This window comes from Chionomys nivalis, chromosome 2 (genome assembly GCF_950005125.1).
Source record: "Chionomys nivalis chromosome 2, mChiNiv1.1, whole genome shotgun sequence".
NCBI classification, from domain to species: Eukaryota; Metazoa; Chordata; class Mammalia; order Rodentia; family Cricetidae; genus Chionomys; species Chionomys nivalis.
The window spans coordinates 128,318,806-128,343,279 of NC_080087.1; the positions used below are offsets into that span (position 1 = coordinate 128,318,806).

At 36.4% G+C, this 24,474-nt stretch overlaps 1 protein-coding gene across 1 annotated transcript in view; it reads left to right on the forward strand.

The window, feature by feature from the left end:
* The window catches only part of Erbb4 (erb-b2 receptor tyrosine kinase 4), a 1,078,513-nt gene extending 1,056,976 nt beyond the window's left edge, over nt 1–21,537 (forward strand). Inside the window, exons 26-27 of the mRNA XM_057755450.1 lie at nt 11,178–11,475; nt 13,478–21,537. Of these exons, the coding sequence (XP_057611433.1) occupies nt 11,178–11,475; nt 13,478–13,923 (744 nt within the window). The 3' untranslated portion in view covers nt 13,924–21,537. The remainder of the gene's footprint in view (nt 1–11,177; nt 11,476–13,477) is intronic.
* Nucleotides 21,538–24,474: the final 2,937 nt, after the last annotated feature.

A 24,474-nucleotide genomic window follows, 5' to 3' on the forward strand; every position in this document is an offset into this window, starting at 1 on the left:
TAATGAGAAGCCATGTGATCTAGCGGAAAATCACTCACTATCTGTATGACCCTGGCAGAAAACAATGTGAGTGAGTCATCCTGGCATCCATGTCAGATTTAAATTATACTGCCTACTATATTTTAAGTCGATTTTAGCCTGGGTTTATTTCTTTTTCTTTTTGAAGCACAATCTTAACTGTTTTAGAACATGAAAGGAAATTATTGTAGCCCTGATCCTGACTAATCTGGTTGACTTTGGCAGCAACTAGTATAAATAGAAAACTAGAAACTATTAGTCTTTACCCGACCCTGAATTCCAGGAAATTCCAGAGTGCTGTATGAATAGATTCAGGAACGTTTTAAATATTTTTCCCTCTAATTTTTTACATTCACCAAAGTCAGACTTGAAAGGTTAAAAAAAAAAAAGAAAAAAAAAACAAGAAAGGTAAGAGCTGTTTGGACTTCAGTGAACAAGTAGGTCTTGGAGAGAGCATTTTTCTCTTGGGGTGCTACCTTCAATCTGATATTCATTTTGCTCAGATCAGTTGTAAATACCAGGCTGTTTCTGTGAAATGTAAGTGGTGTTTGCTCTGGGCTGGTGGGACAGTCATGTGCTGTTTGCTCTGTCAGGAGCTCGGCAGGAGAATCCGCTGTACGTTATTCAGATCAGCTCACAGGAACCAGCTGTCCTAATTCCAGGTGGACTGAGAGGAACCACTTTCCTCACAGCAACAGCTGTGCCCCCCGGGTAGCTTAAAGAGCAGTAGTTGGGCGAATGAACCATTGTTACAAATTCACTTTTTATCTGGTAAACAGTTTGCAGAAGCCAGAACAACTGAAGGTATTTCCAATCTGCTCCACATTGAATTGATGTGAACACAGAAAGAAAGGCATTGTCTAGGTCGAGGGAAAATGCCTCCCAGGGATATCAACCAAGCGCAGCATAACAAGTTACAATAAGACTAGGCAGAAACCCAAAGCTGGCGCTTTGCTGGAGGGAAATGGTGGAGGACTGGATCTGGGGGAGAGGGAAGGTAGTGGTGGGAAACCGGGAGCAGTGAAGGGAGGGGAAACTGCAGCTGGAATGTAATGTGTGAGAAAATAAAATTAAACAGAAAAGGGAAAATCCACTTTTAAGCTTTAAAAACTATTTTATACACTTACATTTGTTTTTTTTTTTAAAAAAGAAAATGTTTGTGTGCTGCCGACACCTGTTATTCAGAACACTGAATAAAATCTACAGCCAAAACAAGCTTTATAAAATTTGCAGTCCTAGTACCTGTATTGCTTGACCTAGTCTGCTCATTAGATAACCCATGTCTTCCATATATTTTTACATTCTTCAACATAGATTTATGTGAATGCCGCAGTTGTTGCTTTGACTACGTAGACAACACTTTCCAAGTTTCAACTGTAGCGAAAGAGAAGGCTGAACATTTCGCAGTCCTTGTTACTTGCAAACAAATAAGATAACTTTAAAAAACATAAATAAATATTTAAGTGGGGCTCATATGTGGCTTGATGAATAAGATTTGCTGATAATACATGTGACAATAAAGAAAAAGAACTAAGCTATCAGCCTATAAGAGAAAGTGAATGTGGTTGAATGAGTTCAGTCAGCCTTTGTTTCCATGTAAGCTGTCAATATCATTGCTGTCCTTTGCAACATAAACACGTGTGCAGGAACACACTGGGAGCAATTATTTTAAATAAACCTTTACCAATAATACTAGAAAAACATTTCTTATATCCAGCCCATGTCCTGACAAGCTAGGTTTTAAAATAATGATATTCAAATTCAAATTGTTTGTAGAATTTTTCATTCTTACTTCACAGTTGCCCCACAGATTATTTATTTTTAAACTATTTTGATAATTGTAGAAATTACATAGTGTGTTTGTGTGTATCACATGAATTGAAGCATTACTGAGGTAAACATATACTAACTGGCCATAAGCATATATATATGTACGTATATCAATAATTAACTTATATAGCTAGAATGTTTAAATAGCATACCCTCTCTTAGTGGAAGGCAAGGTACTTTGTAAGCAATCCATCATGCTAATAAATACTTTTTGTTTGTCTGTTTTTGTTGTTTGAGACAGGGTTTCTCTGTGTGTGTAGCCCTGGCTATCCTAGAACTCACTCTGTAGATCTAGCTGGCCTCAAACTCAGAGACCCACCTGCCTCGGCCTTCCGACTGTTGGGAATAAAGGAGTATACCACCATCACCCAGCATTAATAAATACTTTTAATTAGCATATTTATAGACAGCTTTTGTACATAGTTTTGCTGTTATAAGATTGTTACTATTGTCTTACAAAGCCACAGCATATTAAAAAAGAAAGGTGGATGTTTATCTGAAAATTTTACTTTCTATTAAAATAATGAAATACTCCAATATATTTCAAGTTAGAATGAATGTAATATCATTTTGTACATAATGTAAGGCAAGTAGTTTCACTTATTTCAAGAAGAAAATTAGGGATCCTTTCAGAAACTTCTTAAAAAATACATAACTAAAATAGTTTTCTAAATTATTCATTAAATGCTTATTTGAAATCATAAGTTATAAAATAATGTATAGTAAGTGAGAATCAGGGACCCTTATTTTAGAAATGTCACTAGCTGGTTGTATGACATTGAAAATTATCATCATAAAGCATCACAAGGTGGCTCAGAAGGTGAAGGTGTTTGCTGCTAAGCCTAACCTGAGTTTGAGCTTCAGGACCCACAAAGTGGAATAAGACACTAACTCCCGGCAAGTTGTTCTCTCACCTTCATGTGTGCATTCTTTCTGCCACAATAAATAAATAAGATTAATTAAAAATTTTTAAATCAAATCTTAATCTATTAAATAAAATATTTAAACTATTAATTTCTTTCAAAATTATGTTTTTATTAATCACCATCCAAATGTAGCATTCTTTCCCTAGAGCCAATTAGGGATGTGCCGCATGGAGGATAAGTGTTTTGGGTAGATACTTTAATGACCCAAAAATGTGGTAAACATGCTTGGGAAATACGTATGAGACAATTTTACCAGAGCCTTTCCCTTGTGCTAGTCACCCTTGTAACATTTAACTATTAATCCCCGAGTTTAAGAGAGAATATTCATTTTATGTTCCCGTCATTTGAAGGCTGAAAGGGAGTTTTCACATCACTTATCACAAAGCCCTATCTTCTTCTCAGAGTCAGTTAAACTGAGGTTCCAAGAGGCTAAGGAAATGATTAAATGCTCTATGGTGAGTGAAAACCCTTCAGAAATGGAATTCCAGATCTAGGAGGACTTTGTGCAGCCATCTGTCTGGAGGCTGTGTAATCTTTGTTTTCGAAAGTTGCCTAATGCAGTACTCATGTGTGAAGAATTTTTCATTAGATTCCTTCTCACTACTGGTATAAAATGATAGAAGCAGTTTTAGTCTTAGGATCTTTTGAACGGCTATAGAAAAGCTCTATTCTAAATGATTATAGACTGTCTGAGGTTGACAATCAAAGCTAAACACCAGGACTCCATCCTTTGTCAACTTGACACACAGATTATCTCTTCAAAACCATAACCGTCTATCACTTGTCCCCAAGGTCTCATATTTATTTTATAACATAGAATATAATCCAAATTTTAATAATCCAGTGAGACATTAGCAATTTCAATATGTTCAAAATCCTTTAACCTTGAGCTCCTAGAAATAAAAACAAGTTATCTGCTTCCAATGTCCAAGCACAGAATAAACATACTTGTTCCAAAAGGGAGGCAGAGCAGAGAACAATCACAACAAATAACCAAATAAAATCCAGTTTTGGAAATACCCAGTCTTGCAGTTCTAATGTTCAGTATCTCATTTTTGTTTCTGCTCAGAAACAAAGATAGTTTGACCAAGTTATCTGTTCTAAAGTATGTATGAGAAAATGAGGGAAAGTGGTGCCTTCTTTCCATCTCACGGGGCTGTTAGGTTGGCTTAAACCTGCTGGAAATGTTCTGTTCACATAAACTACCAGATATTAGGAGGATAGTTTATTATTGCAACCTTTATCTAGAAAACAATAAGAAAAGGTAAGGAAGGAAAAAAAGGAAGGATGGAGGGAAGAAAGAAGGAAGGAAAGAAGGAAGAAAAGGAGGAAGGAAGGAAAAGCAGTAGGAAAGAAAAGAAGGAAGAAGGGAAAGGAAGAAGGAAGGAAAGAAAGAAGGAAGGAAGGGAGGGAAGAAGGAAAGAAAGAAGGGAGGAATGAGCAGACAGAGGGAGAGAGGAAGGAAGGAGAAAGGAAGAAAAAAAGCTAGGAAAATGATTATTAGAAATAATTGTATTCATTTTCATCACTATCACAAAATATCTGAGGCCAGGTAACTCACATTGGGCTAATTAATTGACAATTTTAAAAGATAGTTCTAAATATTATGGCTCAAATGCTGCTTTAGCACTAAATGCTGCATCACATCCTGGTAGATACCATCCTGGTGGTGCAGTGAGTGAAGCAGGGAGACACTGAGATCAGACCAGGAAGACAATAAGGGGAGATTCCAGCTTGCTCTTTTAATGATAACCTTCTTGACTGAAGTAATTTACAGATCTCAGAAGAACAAAGAAGGACTCCCACAGGCCTCTACCTCTTAAAGTCTCCAGTACCTCAGTATTACCCACCACACTAAAAATTGAGCCTGCACACAAACCCGTAGTTGACACAGTCCATTTGCAAAATACGACAACAAATGAGAATTAGAAGTGACACTAGGGTGAAGAGATAAATTCCAAATGTTTACTAATTTTAAGAGAGGTGGCTAGTGTCTTATTCTTTACCTTGTACAAAGCTAAGGAATGTTAGCATAAAACTGTTTCTTCATGCCCTTTCATTTTTGACTGCGTTAATTTTTTTATATTACATCATGCAATACTGATTGAAGCGATGACGTAAATCAAAAAGGGAGTTGTGGGAGATTTTCAGCTTCAGCAGACTGATTCATCTAGTGATGAAGATTTTAGGGTTAAATTACTTTTAATCGAATAATATTTGGAGGCACTGTAATAATTTCTATGTGAGATACAATGACTTATTTACCGAGAGTTAGCCAGCAAGAGGAACTTACCAAGGCCTGTACTAGGAAAAGTAAATAAGTAAACAGAAGTGCTTGCGTGGAGAGAACTTGTGTTCTCCTGCTTCAAGACTGACGTTGGGAACGATAGGTAAATGTGTTTGTAAGCAATATGTTCACATCAAAAAAGAACTTTGAGTGAAGCATGAAAAATATATATAGTCTACATGTGTGTTTACATCATTCATACTTATTGGTATCATTCACAGTTCCCTACTGTTAAAATTCTTCTCACCAATTGTACAGATGAGACACATATGAAAGATTAAAAATGCTAAGATTACTGAAAAGTTCATAAAGAAAGAGAGCACAAGTCAATGGTCCCTTAACTGGGTCACAGGATTCTTGCTAGCTTTCTATTATGTGTTGAGTGGAACAAAGGTGTTTGAATAAATGCTACTCACTCAAATGAGGCAGGCAAGGGAGTGTATTAGTAAACAAACAAATACATACTTTAATGAAAGATATTAGATGGGGTGTAAATCATTGTAGACACATGATATTTATTTATATCATAGACAAGAGATAGATGATAAATAGGTGATATATCGCTAATAGATAAAATCATAGTAAGTTTATGGTGTTATATGGGTAATAAATAAATGAATGATCACTAATGAATATATATATAGGTGATAGGTAATAGTATAAACATATATATATATATATAATCATAGATAAATTGATTAACATCATCAGTTGAAATAGAATCCCCCCCACAGGGCACATTTGTCGTTTTTTTTCTGTTCACCCTCTGAAATGAGGTTTTAAGTACTGGTATATTAACTTGTGAGAAAAAAGGGACATTACAGTTGCATATCAAGAACTGCACACAATGCAAAAACACTTTCTCTGAGTTGATTTCTGACCTGTGACCAAATGGAAATGCCCATCAGACTGTTAAGCACACATGCCTGGGAGGATAAGAGGTTGAAAATCCATTATAGTGACTACGTGGAAGTATCTAGGTAATTAGTTAGCATTGATGGATTAGCAATGTCTTACAGACACATTCTATTTCTGATGGTGGGATTTATACTCTTGGCACTTGAAATTGCTATAGTTTGTTATACTTGTTATCAAAAGCTATAATTATTTAGATACAAATCTCATTAAGGACATGTTTAATTTAGGTACTTGCTGAGTATTTAAAGATGTGTTATTTTTGTTTTCTAATACAATACATTGGCATGATAATTTTTTAAAACCACAATTCACACGTTAACTGATTATCTGTTTAAAATTTCTCAGGATCAATATTAAATATTATAAACATCAATACTGTGCATGTAATCATACAAAGGTTCAAATATGTATTGTTCAACAGTAAGGTTGATTTTTAAGGCATTGAAAAGTGTATTTAACACTACACATTTTTACATTTGCTAAGACTTGCCTTCTCTATAACCTATGACATTTGGGTTCAAGTCAATCATTCAGCGTCTCAGTGACAGGGCCACATTAAACATCCTCTATCCATCACCCTTACTAATCGTCCCACCATGAGCACACTCCTTATGACTGACCAGTTCCTAACCCACCTCTTTCTATCCCTGTCCTGCTGGCAGTAAATCCTCTCACCAGCTAATTGAATGAGTGCACCTGGCGCTGCTTCCCAAAGATCCACAAAGCCAGACTTTGATGGACAGCAGAGAGTGGCACAATGTGAAAACAAAGCCTTTAACTAAAAGCTGTGCTTTGTTCTGCTCAGGACTGTAAGGTCACTCCAGCTCATTCCAGCTGTGGTGAGGATCTTCATTTTCGCTTGTCCGACTTACTTGCAGCTGTTATTCTTTCCAATATTAAAAGTTCAGCTTCTTGAGTGTGAGGAATTAAGAAAGAAGGGAAAGCAAAGTGCTTCTTGCAAACCAAAAGCACAAAAAGCAAGTAAAATCTGGCTTGGCTCTGAAGTACAAGAAGTTATTTTCAAAGCCCATAAATTATGACATAGTGCTTAACATGTAATTTAAATATATTTAAGCAACAATTATATCACATTTCCAGCCCAGCTAATTGGCCTCACAGATGTTCCCTTGGAGCTGTATTGCCCTTCCGTGGGGAAATGAATGGTGTGCTTTTTATCATGGAAACCAGAGAAAAAAAGCAAACCGAAAGAAAAATGGAAACAGAAACATAAAAAGCAGTCAGTAGCCCTAAAAACAATGAACACTAAGGGTTTTGTGTAGAACTTGTTTTCATTTTAATGTTGAAAACGGGAAGAAGAAAAACAGTGTGAAGACACTTCAGGATTGTGATGCTGCTTGGTGGTGTGTAGAGAGGGGCCTGGCAGGTTGCCGATGGAGAGACCTGTCAAAGCAGGGACAGGGGATGCATTCTATCAGACAGAGCCTCGCTTCTTGTCTCAGAACAAGCTTACTGCAATGTCCAGTTATTTGTAGTATACCACCTTTACAGCTGAAGACATTCTATCCCAGATAATGAAGACAGATAATGAACTGTGTCCTCATTGAGAATGGCTTGTGAGTTAGTCCTTTGATTATTCATCTTTCAAGTTCTAAAAAGACATACCAAATGTACAATTAACACTAGCTGTAGCTGTGATTCAAATTGAGCTTTACACAGTACAGACATTTTTGTTAAGTAAGAGGTCAAAGGAACACAGGTAACTCCTAGTGTTTTAGAATCCGTTGCCTTCTGATATGTAACTGCAGACACGGAATGAACTCACTACAACAGCATCATTCTTTTGTGCCTTGTTTTGTTTCTACTTCCGTAATCTCAGGCAATATTGATAGTTCAGTATAAATCCCAAAAGGTCAATCAGTGTCCACATCTCTTCCAGTGTACCACAGTATTTCTAACATCTAGCAGTGACCAGTCATTTTATTGTTAAGATTTAATTAATATGTGCTAAATACTTGCTAATTAATCAGGGCTTATGATAAGTCTGGGGTCTGAAATGTTGTAACACTAATTCAGGCAGTTCTCACATTTTATTTGTGCCACCCCATAATTTTGCAAATCACTGAACTATATAAAATATTCCAGTCTCAAATATTATGAACCACTAGAATTGATTTTCTGTCTTTATAAAGGACAGCACATCTGCCTGTACTTGTGATGACTGGAAAACAGATAAGCACTAAAAATGCATCTTTAACAGATACCTTTGACAGGATTGCTTGGTTTAAAAACTCTGATTAGCTGAAATGTCTACATTCATGTTATATAAGAATATATTTATATAATACTGCAGCACGTAATTTGTCATTCCACAGAATAAAGTAGGAAACGAGGATGAAACTAGGGGCTCTGATTTACTTTACAATTGAAAATGTGTGATTAGACCTGAAGCGTACAATTTCCAACAGGACAAAATAATATGCGTGTTGTGTAATAACAGCTACTCCGCATTGAGTCTTAAATATATCTATAAAATAATGCCTGTATACTGCAAAATGGAACAAGAAAATATGAAGCATATAGACAATTGAATACTATTTGACTATAAAAATAGGTGAGAGGTTATCATTTGAAAAGACATGGAAGGACATAGAAATCTTATTCTCAGTGAAATGGCGGGCACAGATTGACAAATTCCTCACGGCCTCACTGACCCCTATGTGTAGTTAAAGAAGGAAATGGACTTTACTCTCCGTGCCGCCACAACTCTAGGGTGCAATGCAGTATAAATTCACTGTAGGACTTCTTCTTTAATCAGTCCGGAAAACTGCATTTGTTAAGTGAAATTGCGTTCTCCAGTTGCTATTGATTTACATTAAATAGTTATTATTCATAGAACAATCTTTTGAGATTGCTTTATAAATTTCTAAGTTATAAGAACATTGATGTGAGATGATAGGTGTTTTATATAAATGATAGAGGTGGCTGGAAGGCATCTTTAGTCATCTCTGTTGACTTACGGTCAGATGTAGAGAGCTGTATCACAAACACAGCTACTTCTGCCTGCTTTAATCCCTAGCCTCAATACCAGAAAAGCAGAGAAAGTCTCACCACAAGAAAAGCTGTACTCGCTTAGTGTTTTTAATAATGAGTGAATATATGGGTATATATTTATATTAAGGGATTCACACAGCTATCCCTCGCCCCACTCCTAAGGAACTGTGTTCTTAACAGTTTACCACATTTTATCTTCACTTTCATATAGCTTAAAGGATAGACTATTAAGTCATAAAAATAAAGACTTTTTATTTGCCAAAACCTGGTTGTGAGTCTGACTACATAAGAGGAATAGAAAGTGTATGTCCACTAACAAATTTATTTTTCAAGTTACCTTCTTTTCTTCCTTTTTAAGAAGTAAGGTAGAAGATACAAGAGTATGTGGTTTTTTTAAATAAGGAGAGAGTGAGTCGCCTTTGCTGCAGTGGTGAAAAGAAATGTAGCTTAATTAAAAACTATTTCAGACACACTGAAGTCTACTGTCTATCTCCTTCTAACCCTCTCCCCCTTTTTTTCTTGTAAGGGAACAAGCTGGGTTTTTTGTTTTTGTTTTTTTGTTTTGTTTTGTTTTTTATTTTGTTGTTGTTGTTGTTTTGTAATGATTCTAAATAGTGTGAAGCTATTTTGGTCTTTTTGACATATCCAATAATAAACTTTTTTATTTTAAACCACAGTTTCATTATTTCTGGTTTTCCCCCACTGCATCCCATCTTCTATGGTTAATCTGAAAAAAAATGAAAGTTCTTTTGCCAGTCTTATTTTCTTTTAAATCATTAAAAAAATCTTTTCCTTTTTCACTGTGATTTTCTTTGTCTGGAGCAGAATTAGTGTTTAAATTTGCCAGCTTATGGTGAGAATGAACAAAATCTGACGATCTAGGAAAATCACTGTTGTGCACTTTCCCCTATGGCTCATAAAAATCGTATCTTTTCTTTCTCTTTTCTTTTTTTTTAAATTTTCATCCATGTTGCCTCTTATTATATCCATCATTCCATTTTTCTTTTCTATTAGAGTGAAATTGGACACAGCCCTCCTCCTGCCTACACCCCCATGTCGGGAGTAAGTATTTCACGATCAGCCTTCATCTTTTAGGATTTTTGGTCCTCTCTTAACCATATTTCTTCTCTTTGTCTCCCTATAATTTCCTCATTTTTGCCTTTGCCAACAGTGAGTGACTCAAGAATTGCCAATAGATCCTGTAGTTGCCTGTGTAGATGTCTGTATCTCGGGTGACAATCTGCAGCTGAGACATCATACATCAACAGGAGCTTTCAATATTTATTGGAGGGATTTACCCAGTTCATGGATTATGCTTCTGAGTCAGGATTTTATCTTCAGTCTCATGACAGAAGGTCATGTGCTGTAAAGTCTGAGTCTCAATGACTGTCCATTACTAGGTACTGGACACTCAAAGTCAGAGGACCCACAGGGAGGGAGGTAATATTAATAACATTAGCACATTGCCATTCGTGATGTTTCACTGTACTTCTGCACTTAAGAATATCTGTCTTGAAAATTTACCTTGCGTTTCATAACAAAATCAGGCAGCTGTAGAAAAACAGCAGAAACTCTTTTTATTAGGTCACACTCTAGTTACTTAGTAAATCTAAAAATTAAAATTTTAAATCATTTCCACGTGATTATTACTTATTCAGAAAAAGTCAGGATGGAGAAGGTGTTCAGAAGATGGTTTAGTTGAAAATCGCTTGCTGCGCAAGCATTATGATTCGAGTTGGAATCCCACACGCACATGAAGAGATGGACATTGGAGTTCCACCACTAGGAAGGTGCAGAAATGATATCTTGAGGGCTTCTTGGTTACCAGGATAGGCAAACTGATGAGTTCCTTGTTAAGTGAAAGACTCTGTCTCAAGAATTAAGGTAGAGGGATATAAAGGAAGATACCCATCAGGGACCTCTGACCACAACCATGTTCATGTATTTCTACACTCACACATACATGCACATGAATGTGTGTGTGTATGCACACAGAAAAAAGTAGAATTTAAAATGTTTCTAATATTTACCTCAAATTCATTAGCCACCTAGGAAAATAAAAATCTTTAATAACTAAACTTGGAAGAAAATGTGCTTGGTACTTAATTTGGCTAATATCATTCAGTATCCTTTTACAATTTTTCCTAACCACTGATCCTCCCAATGTGTTTTTGCTATTTTAACAGAACCAGTTTGTGTACCAGGATGGGGGCTTTGTAACACAACAAGGAATAGCCATGCCCTATAGAGCCACAACCAACACGATACCAGAAGCTCCAGTCGCTCAGGGAGCAACAGCCGAGATGTTTGATGATTCCTGCTGTAATGGTACCCTACGCAAGCCAGTGGCACCCCATGTCCAAGAGGACAGCAGCACACAGAGGTATAGTGCTGACCCCACAGTGTTTGCCCCAGAACGGAACCCACGAGGAGAACTGGATGAAGAAGGCTACATGACTCCCATGCGTGACAAGCCCAAACCAGGTACATGCTGAATGTTCAGAAGTGATTGTGCTCATTGATCACCTCCATCAGATAAGCAGGAGCTAGAAGTCAAGTGTCCAGACAGCCCAAAGATGTAACATTTGTGATCTATAATAGAAAATGTCCAGGCTACAACTATTACAGAGGAGTTTTCTGAATCAGTGGCATCTCTGTACCTGAATACTTATTAAAATGGGCAGAATTTCAGGCTCCACCTAAACAAGAAATTGGATTTTTTACAAAATCCTCAAGTGATGTAGGAGCACAGTGAAGCCTGAGAGCACCAACCTAAATCCATCTTTTTTGGAAGAGTTGAGTGACATAACATGATGCTACAGGGCCTTGGGACTACTGTGTGTTTACCATGGAGGTTGCAAATTTTCAGACATCAATAATAAAACAGTTAACTTATTTCAAACATGCAATTTCACTAATCTAAATTAGGGTTAGAGTTTTGAATCATTATAGAACACTAACACATAAGAACTTAGATTTAGACTGACCTCAGTATCACAAAAAGTAACTCAGTTCATCACAGGAAACTATAATTTTGTAAACATTTCTTCAGAAACAAAATTTGATTCTGGATGTACTTACAAACACCACTGTCTTGAAGATAGTTTGTGAATTAATGGCTTTGTAAAACTTAAACACATAAAGGTTAAACAGCCCCATTAAGTAATATTTCAGTTTTGAAACTAAAAAAAAAAAACAAAACTCTTTCCTCTTATGCTAGCAGTACCTCAAAACAGAGACAATGAATAATTGTTATTGAAAATAGAGACCACGATGTCTGTCAGCCTCAGCAGAAGGCCATATGTTAAGACCGTGTAAAATCCCATTATGTCATCTTGATATGGCTCTGTTCACTTTCTATGAAACACAGGTCACTGATCCCTGGATACGTAATGCAAATGATCCAGCATAATATAATAAAGATTTTGATGACTATCATGCAGAATAGATTAGGATGATAGCTGGATGAAAGATAGATAGATAGATAGATAGATAGATAGATAGATAGATAGATAGATAGACAGATAGACAGACAGACAGATAGATAGACAGATAGACAGACAGATAGATAGACAGATGATAGATAGATAGATGATAGATAGATAGATAGATAGATGGATGATAGATTAGATAGATAGATAGATAGATGATAGATAGATAGACAGACAGATTGATAGATAATAGATAGATAGATGATAGATAGATAGATAGATGATAGATAGATAGATAGATAGATAGATGATAGATAGATAGATAGTAGACAGAGGTGGGGAGAGAGATGAGTGAGTGAGAGGGAAGGAGAGAGAGAGAGAGAGAGAGAGAGAGAGAGAGAGAGAGAGAGAGAGAGAGAGGTGAAGATACTTGTACAAAGGGTATTTTGGGAAAGATTTTAATTTGATTTAAATGTATGTGTGTGCTTGAGTCTGTGCACATGTGTGTGTCTATCTGTATCTATGTTCACAAGTGTTTTGGCTCCCATGGAGGTCAGAAGAGGGCATCAAATCCCCAGAGGGAGAGTTTCTGGTGCTTGTGAGAGCCTAATATGGATCCTGGAAAACAAACTCCGGCCTTTTTTTAAAAACTGCAAGTACTTTGCCATTGAACCATTTCCCCAGCCCCACAAAGAGTATTGAACCCTATTGGCCCCACTTACACAGCTGACACCATATGTAGGTGCATTTAGAAGAGAAGAACAATCTAGAGTATTGGGATTCTGATCTTTTCTTATTTTGCTAACTTTTTATAACTATTTTGTCTTGTTTGAGCATACTCACTTTTCTCATGCCTGTCCCAGTCTTACAGGAAGGCTTTGTTTTGTTTTAAGAAATTATGAAAACAAATTTGTAGCTTTCTTGTTCAAAAAAAAAAAAAAAAAAAAAAAAACCCTAACAGTTGCCAGTTGCTGTTAACTTCAGCCGGATTAATAACTTTCTGAAAGTAGATCTCTATTAGATGGTATTTTTTTTTTTTTTTTGTATTCTTTTAGAATATCTGAATCCTGTGGAAGAAAACCCTTTTGTGTCACGGAGAAAAAATGGAGACCTTCAAGCTTTAGATAACCCGGAATATCACAGCGCTTCCAGCAGCCTGCCCAAGGCTGAGGATGAGTATGTGAATGAGCCACTCTATCTCAACACTTTCGCCAACGCCTTGGGGAACGCAGAGTACCTGAAGAACAGCGTACTGTCTGTGCCCGAGAAAGCCAAGAAAGCATTCGATAACCCCGACTACTGGAACCACAGCCTGCCACCCCGGAGCACGCTTCAGCACCCAGACTACCTGCAGGAATACAGCACAAAATATTTTTATAAACAGAACGGACGGATCCGCCCTATTGTGGCAGAGAATCCTGAGTACCTCTCTGAGTTCTCGCTGAAGCCAGGCACTATGCTGCCCCCTCCACCCTACAGACACCGAAATACTGTGGTGTGAGCTCAGCTGGGGTCTTCGGAGGAGAGAAAAGCCCACTCCATCCCCCTTCCTGCCCCCCCCCACATCCTCCTCTTTCTCTGGTGGTCTTCCTTCTCCCAAGGCCAGTAGTTTTGACACTTCCTAATGGAAAATATAGAGACGCAATGATAGTTCTATGCTTACCTAACTTGAACATTAGAAGGAAAGACTGAAGGAGAAAGAGAGGAAGACACACACTGTTTCTTCGTTTCTTCATATGGATTGGTCAGCAAAGTGTCAGAGCTAGAGAAAGCCTAGGATATATAGGGTTATACTGCCTGCTAAGAGTCCCAGCTTCATTCCCTTTGCACTCTTTCTCTCTCCCTCCTTCTTCCTTCCCTTTCTTCTATCAATGCAGGTGATTGAAAGCCCAGTCTCAATTCTCATCTGCAACCATAGACTTGCACATATTCAGTATTTCTAAACTCATATGAAAGCTTCCAGTAGAACAAAGGGGTAAACATTTGGATGCCACTTGATAGTAACTGAGATTGAGGAGCCAATTTCTTTCTCCAATAGCTTCTTTCCTGGCAAGTAAGAATGTCCAACCCAGCTTTCATAATTTTTAAATCTCCATTATAGTTATAACCAGTAATTAGGTTTAGAAGGCCTCTCTGGTGTTCTCATTTTGGTTTGCTTTGGCCTGTTCCTTTATATTAATTTCTCCCCTATTTTTGGCTGTAGTTTCTAGTTGCAAAGATATTTACATAAAAGCTTCTTGACAGAGTTAAAATACACACACAAAAATTATATAATGTAGAGGCCAAGATACTAGTAAAAATAGCATCAAATCTAGGTTTCCTGTTTCACCCTACTGAATTTTTTTCCCTCTCATTTTTCATTCTTTAGCATTTTATTCTTCGCCATAAATGACTATCTTTGATGGACAGTGGTAATCTTAAGAGTAGAAGGGATGCTAAGAAACAGTTCTGTGTGGTTCAAAAAAACTACTGATACTTTCAGGGGTGGTCCCATGGGGATCCATGCAGTGGAAGAAACACTGGATTGGGTACGTCTACATGGAAGGTACTCAGAAATGTAGTTTGCACTTAAGCTCTAACTTGATTTGCTCTTTTTCTGAACTCCTCTTTGGATTTTGAATGAAGCAATATGGAAGCAACCAGCAGATTAACTAATTTAAATACATTTTTTAAAGGATCTAAGATAAATACAGACTATGGAAATGCCAAACAAGCCAACTAGGACTTTGGAACAGTACCCAGGGATTGTGGTGACAGGGCCAGCACATTATCTTCATACTACATGACATTTGCTGTGTAAGGAAGTATGTTAAGTTTGTACTCTCTGTGTGAAGGAATGCAAGTTACCGTCTGGCTTGAATTCCATGGAATTTCTAGTATGAAACTCTGTTTATATTGAGTAGAAGGTAACTAAACTCTTCACACCTAAGTTGCTATGATTAAAAATAAAACATAAACATTTGAAGCCTATGAACAGCTCCACCATTAAGTTAAAGGTTGTAAATAAACATGAAAACCCTTCTCATGGAATCATTTTATTACCCAGTACATCACTCATGTAATAAGTTATGTAATGATTCTTCATATACTACCATAAGATGTCCTGGTTATAGAACCATCTTTTTTAGGTTTCATTTTAAATAACACCTGTGACATTAAGATGAATGATGGAAAAAATTATAAATGAATCTCTAGTGAATTTAGATTTTTAAATGTTTTTTTACTATTATTTTATTAAGAGAAAATTAGACTTACTAGCCTTAAAAAAAGTTCAATTAGATTATAAATCTTTTTGGTAAGACAGCAAGTGCTTAAGAGAGAAAAGTTTTCAAGAATGCTGTGTTCCCACCTATTTCAGAAATGTAAATCCATCCATCCAAATCTAGATTTATTCAATAGATGTGAATTTAAAGTCTACTAAAAGGGGGGAGCAGTAAGATAAATGAAAAATCATCTCTGACTTCAAATTTTGTTTAGATTTATTTGCAGTGACATTCTTATTTCTCCAGGAGTCCAAGGAACCAGGTCACATTAACTATTTGTGAATTATTTCACAGAAAGGATTTTGGTAAATGTTCTGAAAACTCATTGGGATGTAAGTTAAAGATCCTTTATACTACTGAAGATGACAAACTAATCAGTTCTATGTTCTCATCCAGACACAGACTGGACCAGAAAAATATCGCATCACTGGCAAACTGACATAGCTGGAGTCTTACTGTGAAACCAGCAGCAAGAGGTGATCTTTGGCCAAAACCCTTAAATGTGTTGGTCTTGGCCTCTTCTTAAGCTAAGAGAAGTGAAGCAAACTGAAAGTGGGAGGTAGAGACAGGAGAAGAGTTTATGAGATCTTGCCTATGAAGTTCACCATGAATTTACTCAAGATGAAGACACAGCATAAGACAAGGGCCCCATCTTTAGAGCCCAAAGTCCCCCCAACCCAATTCAGAAGCATCTACAAGAAAAGGGACCTTCTATAGGTCCCTCTCACCTTTGAAGAGTTGGAAGTAAGCCTCTGTCAGTAGATAAATGCCTACCCATTCATTACTGGCAGCACTCTTGGACTGCTGTAATGATCTTTTATCTTCATTTATCATATTGGTTTGGCTTCTAGTGAGAGTAAGAAAACAGAATCTTTTAATTTGTAAAAGGAACAAGATCATCTCTGAACTGTTAAAGCAATGGAAACAGAGTGAATGCTATCTCTTTCCTCCTTAAAAGCACAAGATGCTCAGGTCCCCCTGGGGCTAGATGCAGGTGAAACTGAGAATGACCGCAAATGCCATTTTATCATTCCTTTTTATGACTTTCTAATATATGCTTAATTTCAGTTGTTCTGGTCTTTCTTATTTGTTTTAGTTTTGACCATCTATGGGGAAATTTTTCAAGAGTGGGTTAAAGGGACAACATGCAGGGATAGCAGGGAGGCTTTTGTTTACACAGGAGATAACTTGTTTAACCGAGTAAACTAGCATCGAATGTTGCTGGTTAAAGCCTACAAATTGCTGTGGAACATCAACTGCTAGTCATCACCAGCACCAATTAAGATATGCAGAATCAATTTGTAAGACTGAGTAAAATTAATGTTAAAATTAAGCTTGCTATATTGTGTAAATCATCAAAGTGTAATGATCATGCTTATCTCGGGAAATCCAATTTTCAGGCAGGGTTTTTTTTTTTTTTTTTTTTTTTGTTTTTTTTTTGGTAAAATAGTCATTGAAAGAAATCATTCTTAAACAGAGGAGAAAAGATGTCCTCTAAGTCAGGAGAGGTCCAGAGTCCTAGAATGTTGCCACTCAGGCAAGGTTGAGATAACAAACTAGTCCTGGTTTTCTGAGTTACATTAGTAGCATATGTTAGAATGTGGTTCTCTCTAGACACATTCTTGAAACAGTGTGAAAACACACCAAATTTTAAGCTATTAAAAACACAAAACTAAAGGTCAAAGACTTACTAAGAGACTCAGTTTTGTAAGTCAGGAAGAATGACTGACTGACTTTAACGAGAAAGAAGAAACAGGGAGCAGCTTCCAAGAGAGTCATTGTCATGTGCCATACCTATGAGAATGGTACATATTGTCCATGGTGGAAAAAGAACAGGAGAAGGACATGAGGCTTTGACGATAGATGAAGTTGGTAGATGATCAGTGTGCTTCCCGAAGTGTCAAAACTAGAAAGAAAAAACAAGTTTTTATGCCTGACACAGAAGAATGTAAATACAAGATTCTTTTGAATAGTCTAACCTTTATTTTAAAATGGGAATTCTTTATCCATCTGTAATTCTTGATTTTTTAACTAGTAAATGTAGTTCACAAGGTAATAATAAAAAAAGATGACCACTAAAGCATGTGTATAACTGGATACAATCATGACAATGCCATAAGACGTAGAATTAGTTAGGTCATCAAATGTTAAATGCTTTTAGGATTAAGAAGAAATCAAACTAGAAAATTAATCATACAGTATAAAATAACAAAATAAAATTCAGACTATGAAAGCATAGGGTTGGTTTTGCATAGTTAATAAAACTAAGTTTGCCATTTGAAATGGTTGTTGGTTGGGTCTAGCAGATAGTAGACATAGTGTGGTTTCAATTGTGAAAACTTGCTTTATAGCACTATGGTCCATTTTTCTCTTGTTCTCCTATTCCTTCACATTTTAAGTGTGTTAAGTATAAAGAGGATACAGAAAGGGCTTGCTTTGTAGGCATTAAATTGAATGCTTTAACAGGAAAATAAACCACATGTGAGGCTAAGAGAGCTTCCAAATGAGTAAAGCAAATGAAAAGGGTGTAGATTACCTTTTGCGGATGCAAACCAAATAACAAAATGAGTTATCATTTAGAAAGCAAACACAGCACATTTAATCTGTAACATGTCTGTTCTTTTCCCATGCTACCTTCTTGCCTACATAATTAATATGGAACCCACTACCAATTTTTTCCTTCTTTTTTGATTCATGCTACAGCAAGAATCTTAAACTACTAAATGGGTGTTCTTTTGGACTCTAGATTTTTAGAGGCAAATGAGAAATCCAAAAGCAGATAGCTACTACCAATTAGAAAGTCAGACAAGTCAATTTCTACTGCATATGTATACAATATATATATAGAGAGAGAGAGACAGAGAGAGAGAGAGAGAAAGATATTCCACTCCTGCCTGCCTCTCTGGGGCTGGAGGACATTCTTGTATCATATAGGCATATCAAGGCATGTGGATGTCTCCTGCTAACCATCTGCTGGAGAGCAAATGACGTGAGAAGGTGAGTGGGAATCAGGCATAATTTTAAAAGCTCATTGACAGTTGAGACCTCCTTCTTGTTGACACTAAGATGAGGCCAGCATTTACATGTCTGAATAGAATCAACACAATATTTCGAATCTCAGATATGACTTTGAATGAGCTTTCTCTGCTGTGATGAACAGAAAGATGTGGTCATTGTATGGGGTCAGGTGTCCTTGCACTTGTAAGTATAAAACCTTCTAACATCGGGGGCTGCTTTGTTCCTTTTATCAAATGAAAACATCGTAAAATAACAAGAATTTGAGACTCTTTGCTGATCAAGTCCCAATGATTGGGTAGACAACCGCATAGAATATTTCTCTTGCGGACCCCTGCCTCACTTCACTCCTGGCCTAGAGAACATTCACATGCCTTCCACAGATGAAAATTTCTTGAAAGTCAGATTTGCAAGCAAGTGACCACCTTGTCAGAAACAGAAAATTGTATTTTCCTCTGAGCCTTACAGGAAAATGGCACCTTTGCTTTCTCATCCCCCACTTGTGCAATGCCTTTCTCCCTTTGATTTTCAATCACTGGCTCAAAGTGTCTTTCCCAAGGCTGTCGCTTTCTTAAGCCATAGTGGTTCTATGAAGACCTACATACTCTTCTGTGAAATACTGACCTAGCCTTTGCCCTCAAATGCCTGATTTTTCCACTAAAATATTCAACCATACTAGATGGTATTTAAATTACTTCTCAAACAAAAGACAGCACAAAAATTATTCAGGATATAAAAATTGTTTTTCCATGCCAATTGATTCTCTCACTGTGGACTTCTCTGTAGGAATTTGAGGTAATTTAGCTCTGTAATGAATCTTAAGACTCACATTGTGTGTACATGCACTTCTAGAACTCACAATTACTCTTTCCATGAAAACTATATACAGTAGATATAGTTTTTATGTATATATATGTATAAAACTAAGTTATTGCTGCCAACTAACTTATTTACTTTGATTATCTTATTTTATTCCTGATTATAAATATTTTGCAGCTGCTAGATTTTCTTTTCCAAATGAAGATTTTTATTGTCAGAGAAGTAGAGGCAATTCACCTTTAAGAACCTCCTCTTACTTTTGTTGAACACCTATCCATCTAAAAAATTTATAATAAGCACCGTTTCACTGTAATGAAAGTCCATGCTGACTGACAGAATTCTACTGTCTATACAAGGAAATTTTTCTTTTAATGCTTTAGTGTGTTTTCTCCCATGTCACAAACAAAGTGTTTATATTTGTATAGATACACAAATACAGGAAAACAAGATTTCATACCTTTAGGCAATAGTTCAATTTGTCCAAACCACTTTGTCTTTATTGCTATTTTTATCTCTAATGTGTTGATGTTTCCCCAGGCCTGTTGCCCATTTGAAGAATAGCAAACCACACCTATTGACATGAACCTGACCTTCAAGTTTCATTTCCAGTGTTTTTCAGTTAATGGAGGGGTTGTACCATTTTCCTTAGGTGAGAGTCATATCCCTGTATAGTTCTGGATCTCTCAGGGGCTGGGAGTGGGGAGTGAGAGAACAGCAACCATAGCACTCCAAGAACCCTTTTGGAATTATTCCAGTAATCAGCTATGAAAGTAATTTTCTAAATGTAGATATATGTAAGTCGTTCTTTTAAAGTAAGGTACTTTGAAATATGTAGCATAAACTGGTACTGCTGTTAAATGGGTCGACTATTAAACTGAGCAGCTGTGCAAGGCCAGCTAACTTTGAATGCGCACCTTACTTGCCGACTTGTGTCCACCTCATCATGTGAGCACCAAGGCTGCATCAGTGCACACTGGGAGTGCGATTTCACATGCTCTGGCTGCTTGGTCCATCTCCATCTGAGTATCATTAGAACAAGATAAAATGTAAATGAGATTCATGTTCAAGACAATTCATGGCACACACGTGAAACTAGGTCACATCAAGTCTCTCAAAATTCATCTCATGCACACAACAGTAGTTGACTAAGAGAGTTTGGGTGATAAAGGAAACAATTTGCAGAAAAGGCAGAGCTGCATTCATTTCCTTATTTTCTTGACTTGTAAACAGAAAATGAGCCCTCTTTCATCCGAAGAATCATCAAAGGACAGGGCTGAAACAATAACTCACTGGTAGCCATCAATGTTTCATTTAAATCCCAGCATTCAAAGTTAGCTGCCTTTTTGAAATAAACAAACAAAATATACTACTGTATGTTTGAAAATGTGAATAGTATTTTTATAGCTTGTTAAAGACATGGCTAGCTGCATTTGTAAATAAGGATAATGTTGCTTTGATTTTCTTCTGTGAACATCTTTATTTGGAACATAATTGTCTTTAGGGTTGATTTGTATATAAGTAATTGGCTTGTGATTGTTTCTTTTTTGGTTGGAAGTTATCATTTTGACATTATCTGTGATTCTGTGTTCAGCACTATTGTGATGTGTCCAACCTCTGCACTCGCTTACACAATAGGATATGCCGATTGTGTGTGGTGAAATGTTATTTTCATTTTTTTCTATGTTATCTATGAAGGATTGTGCACTTAACACATACTAACTTTTTTAATGTTAGGTATATTTTTAGTATAATTTTCCTATTCTTTCTTCTCCTCCAGCCCTTCAACCTCTTCTCCCTCCTTTCCCTGTCTTCTGTTGTTATTGAGGCCAAGGGAGAAACTGTATTTTAAATTGATGTAATTAGGCTTTTTGAGTTAGTTCTCAAGGATCCTCTTTTGACTCTTGGGAAAGAACTGTGCCTGCACAAGGCAAGTATAGAACGTGACTGCTTTGCCTCATTCCATACTGATCATCCCAGCTGAACAATTTGAAAACTGTTCTGCCTTTTTGTTACATGAATCTGTCAGAAATATATTTTTAATTTAATATAAATGAAATTCAATAAAATACAAAACAAATGTTCTTTCTGTGCTGGAACTTTTTAATAAGAAAAGAATCAGTTGGGGGAGAAACAGGTTTGTTATGCATTTAAGAACCTATAGTAGAGGAGGCTGCTCATTTGTTCCCAGCTGCTTAGACCTGAAATAATCACACAGAAACTATATTATTTAAATCACTGCTTGGCCAATCACTTAAGTGTATTGGTTAACCCATTTCTATTACTTTATATTTTACCACAAGACTTGGGGCCTACCAGCAATGTTTCAGCTGGCAGCTTGCGTCTTTCCTCTCTGATGGTTCCATGGTGTCTCCCTGACTCTGCCTTCTTTCTCCCAGTATTCAGTTTAGTTTCCCCACTGAGCTCTATCTACTTTGCCCTATCACAGGCCAAGCCAGCTTTTTTATTCATTAACCAATAAAAGCAACACGTATACAGAAGGACTTCCCACACCAGCAACCTGAAGATGTGAAATTGGCTTTATTTCTGTCCATGTTTAGAAATCTCATTGATTATCTGTTGCGTTCCCTGTGCTTTCACCATCTCAGCATACACCTACTGACTCGTCAGCACAGGCTGTGTTCAATTAACTGAGATTTGTTTGTTTCATTGGGCATAAAAAATATAAAATATTTTTGTAGATGGAATTCAAATAACATTTGTTTCCTTTTGCCTTCATTGCAGTTCTAACTGTGGAGTCAAAACCATGGAACTCTAGGAGAGTGGTATCAGACACATAAAACTCTGTATTATCTCTTTTCAATTTAAGTTTTAATATTAATCCTTCCTGTCTACAAAGTGTAAAAATTTCACAGTCCCAATAATTTTCCATTAGAAGTCTATTATTATTTCAAACTGCTATACTTACATTATTATGCATCATCTCAACTAAATCAAGAAATAACAACAAAAGAGCCTTTTAACATAATTTATTACAGAAATTTCACTTGAGCGTGTTCAGTTCTGACCCTTTGAATATTATTTTAATAAAGCCCTTTTCTGTTTATGTAGACATACATACATACCCTCATAAACACCCTTGGATGTTTTTACCTTTTTTATCTGAAGCAATCACTGTCAGTTAACTCTGTTGAAGGTGAAATATGTCAGGACACCATGCATTTAGGGCATGGATAGACTGAAGAAAATAAGGAAACAACTTCATTCTTTTGCTTTGGGGTATAATTGAAATTTCCAGTAGTACCATGCTAGTTTATATCACTTCTAACACTTATCAAATTATTAAACATTATATAATATATAATTTTATTCTCCATATATTGACTCATTTGGCTTGCTATACTCATTTGAAATAAGATTATTGAGACAGTCTTGGCCATTCATATAAGAAAAATAAAATTTAAAAAAAAATCTAGAATCATGCAACTATTTTAATAGGTGCTACCCCGGAAGTGACATTTTCTGTTTTAGGTTGTTTCTTTCCTCTGATGGTTAGTCACTTCTCTTACTTTCCCCCACCCCTGTGCTCCCGTTCAGTAAAAGCTTCTTTCTAGGAGAGTCTGCTTTATGGTCAAGCACGGACTCCAGCTACCAATGACCTTTGCTAGTTCCTTAACAACTGCTCATGTTTTAGCTTCTGAAAATACTTGGGATCACCTTATTTATAATGGAGAATTCGATTCTCTTCATTCAAGAAGCAAATGTCACATAGTATTATGTAAAAAGCATCCAAAACCTAATCACGTGGAGAGCCCACTGTCTGCACAAAGTGCTATAAACGTAACTTGTAAAGTTACCACCTCTGCCATTTCATATATCAAAGAATATTGCAAATAGGTACATGTTTTCTGGCAAAGTTAATTCATAAATATATAGTAATAGAGATGATACTACACAAAACTACCTAATTTATAAAGAGGTCGATGCGTTTTCTAGGGTTTACACTCTGTAAAATGGTCAGTGGGAACTTCTAGAATGTAGCACAAGATCTGATCTAGACTCAGTGTTAATCATTTAAAAGCATGACAATGAAGGTTGGACGTTCAGACCTTAGAATTCTGAGGAAAATCGTAACATCAAAACCAACCTCGGCTATGGAAGAATTTCCAAGCCCTTTCGTCTCCAAACTGAGGCTTTACCTCCAAACAATCAGTATAAATCAACTATGGTGATGTTACAGAAGGAAAAATCATAGATAAATTGTAAGATATTGTAAATACACTGGCAGTTAGAGGTCATAGTTAATATAAAAATTCAAAGTTCCACTGTTCTTATGTACTTTAAATTTAAAAGTCACGGTTTACACCTACGTAACTTTTAAGCCCTATGGTGAGATAAAACACAATGTGCATACACATATATGTAAAAATTATAGAGATAAACTATATAAAATATTTAAAGGTACATTTTTATATTATAAGACATCATGTAAAAATCTTTATTCTCAAGTTCTCCCATCACCAGCCTCAAGATATATATCATACTTCAAGTTGTACTCATAAAATTGTATGTTGAACAGGTGCCTAATTAGCTAATTGTATTTCTCTCCCAAGTACCATCAAGTTGCATGGTGAACCATGGGGAGCAAAGTCGCTAGACAACCATCTTAAGATTAGCAACAGAAAATTGTCACCCAGATAGCAGTTTTAAAGCTATAAACAGAACAATTCACCAGAAGACAGCAATCAGAAGATTGTGAACCAAACGGCACACAGGGGATGTGCGATGATGCCTGTGCCTGTTTTTGCAAGTTACCCATAGGTTTTTAAAATAAATACAGCCATCTTGAAAACTATTTGACCCTTTTCTACTTCCATATCACTCCAAGATAACTAGAGTCCTGCAATAGAAAATGATCAAAGATCTACGCCTCTTTGACAACAGATCTTCCAAGCATAAAAGTTATATTTTATTAGCTGCCCATTGAGTCTTGTCAC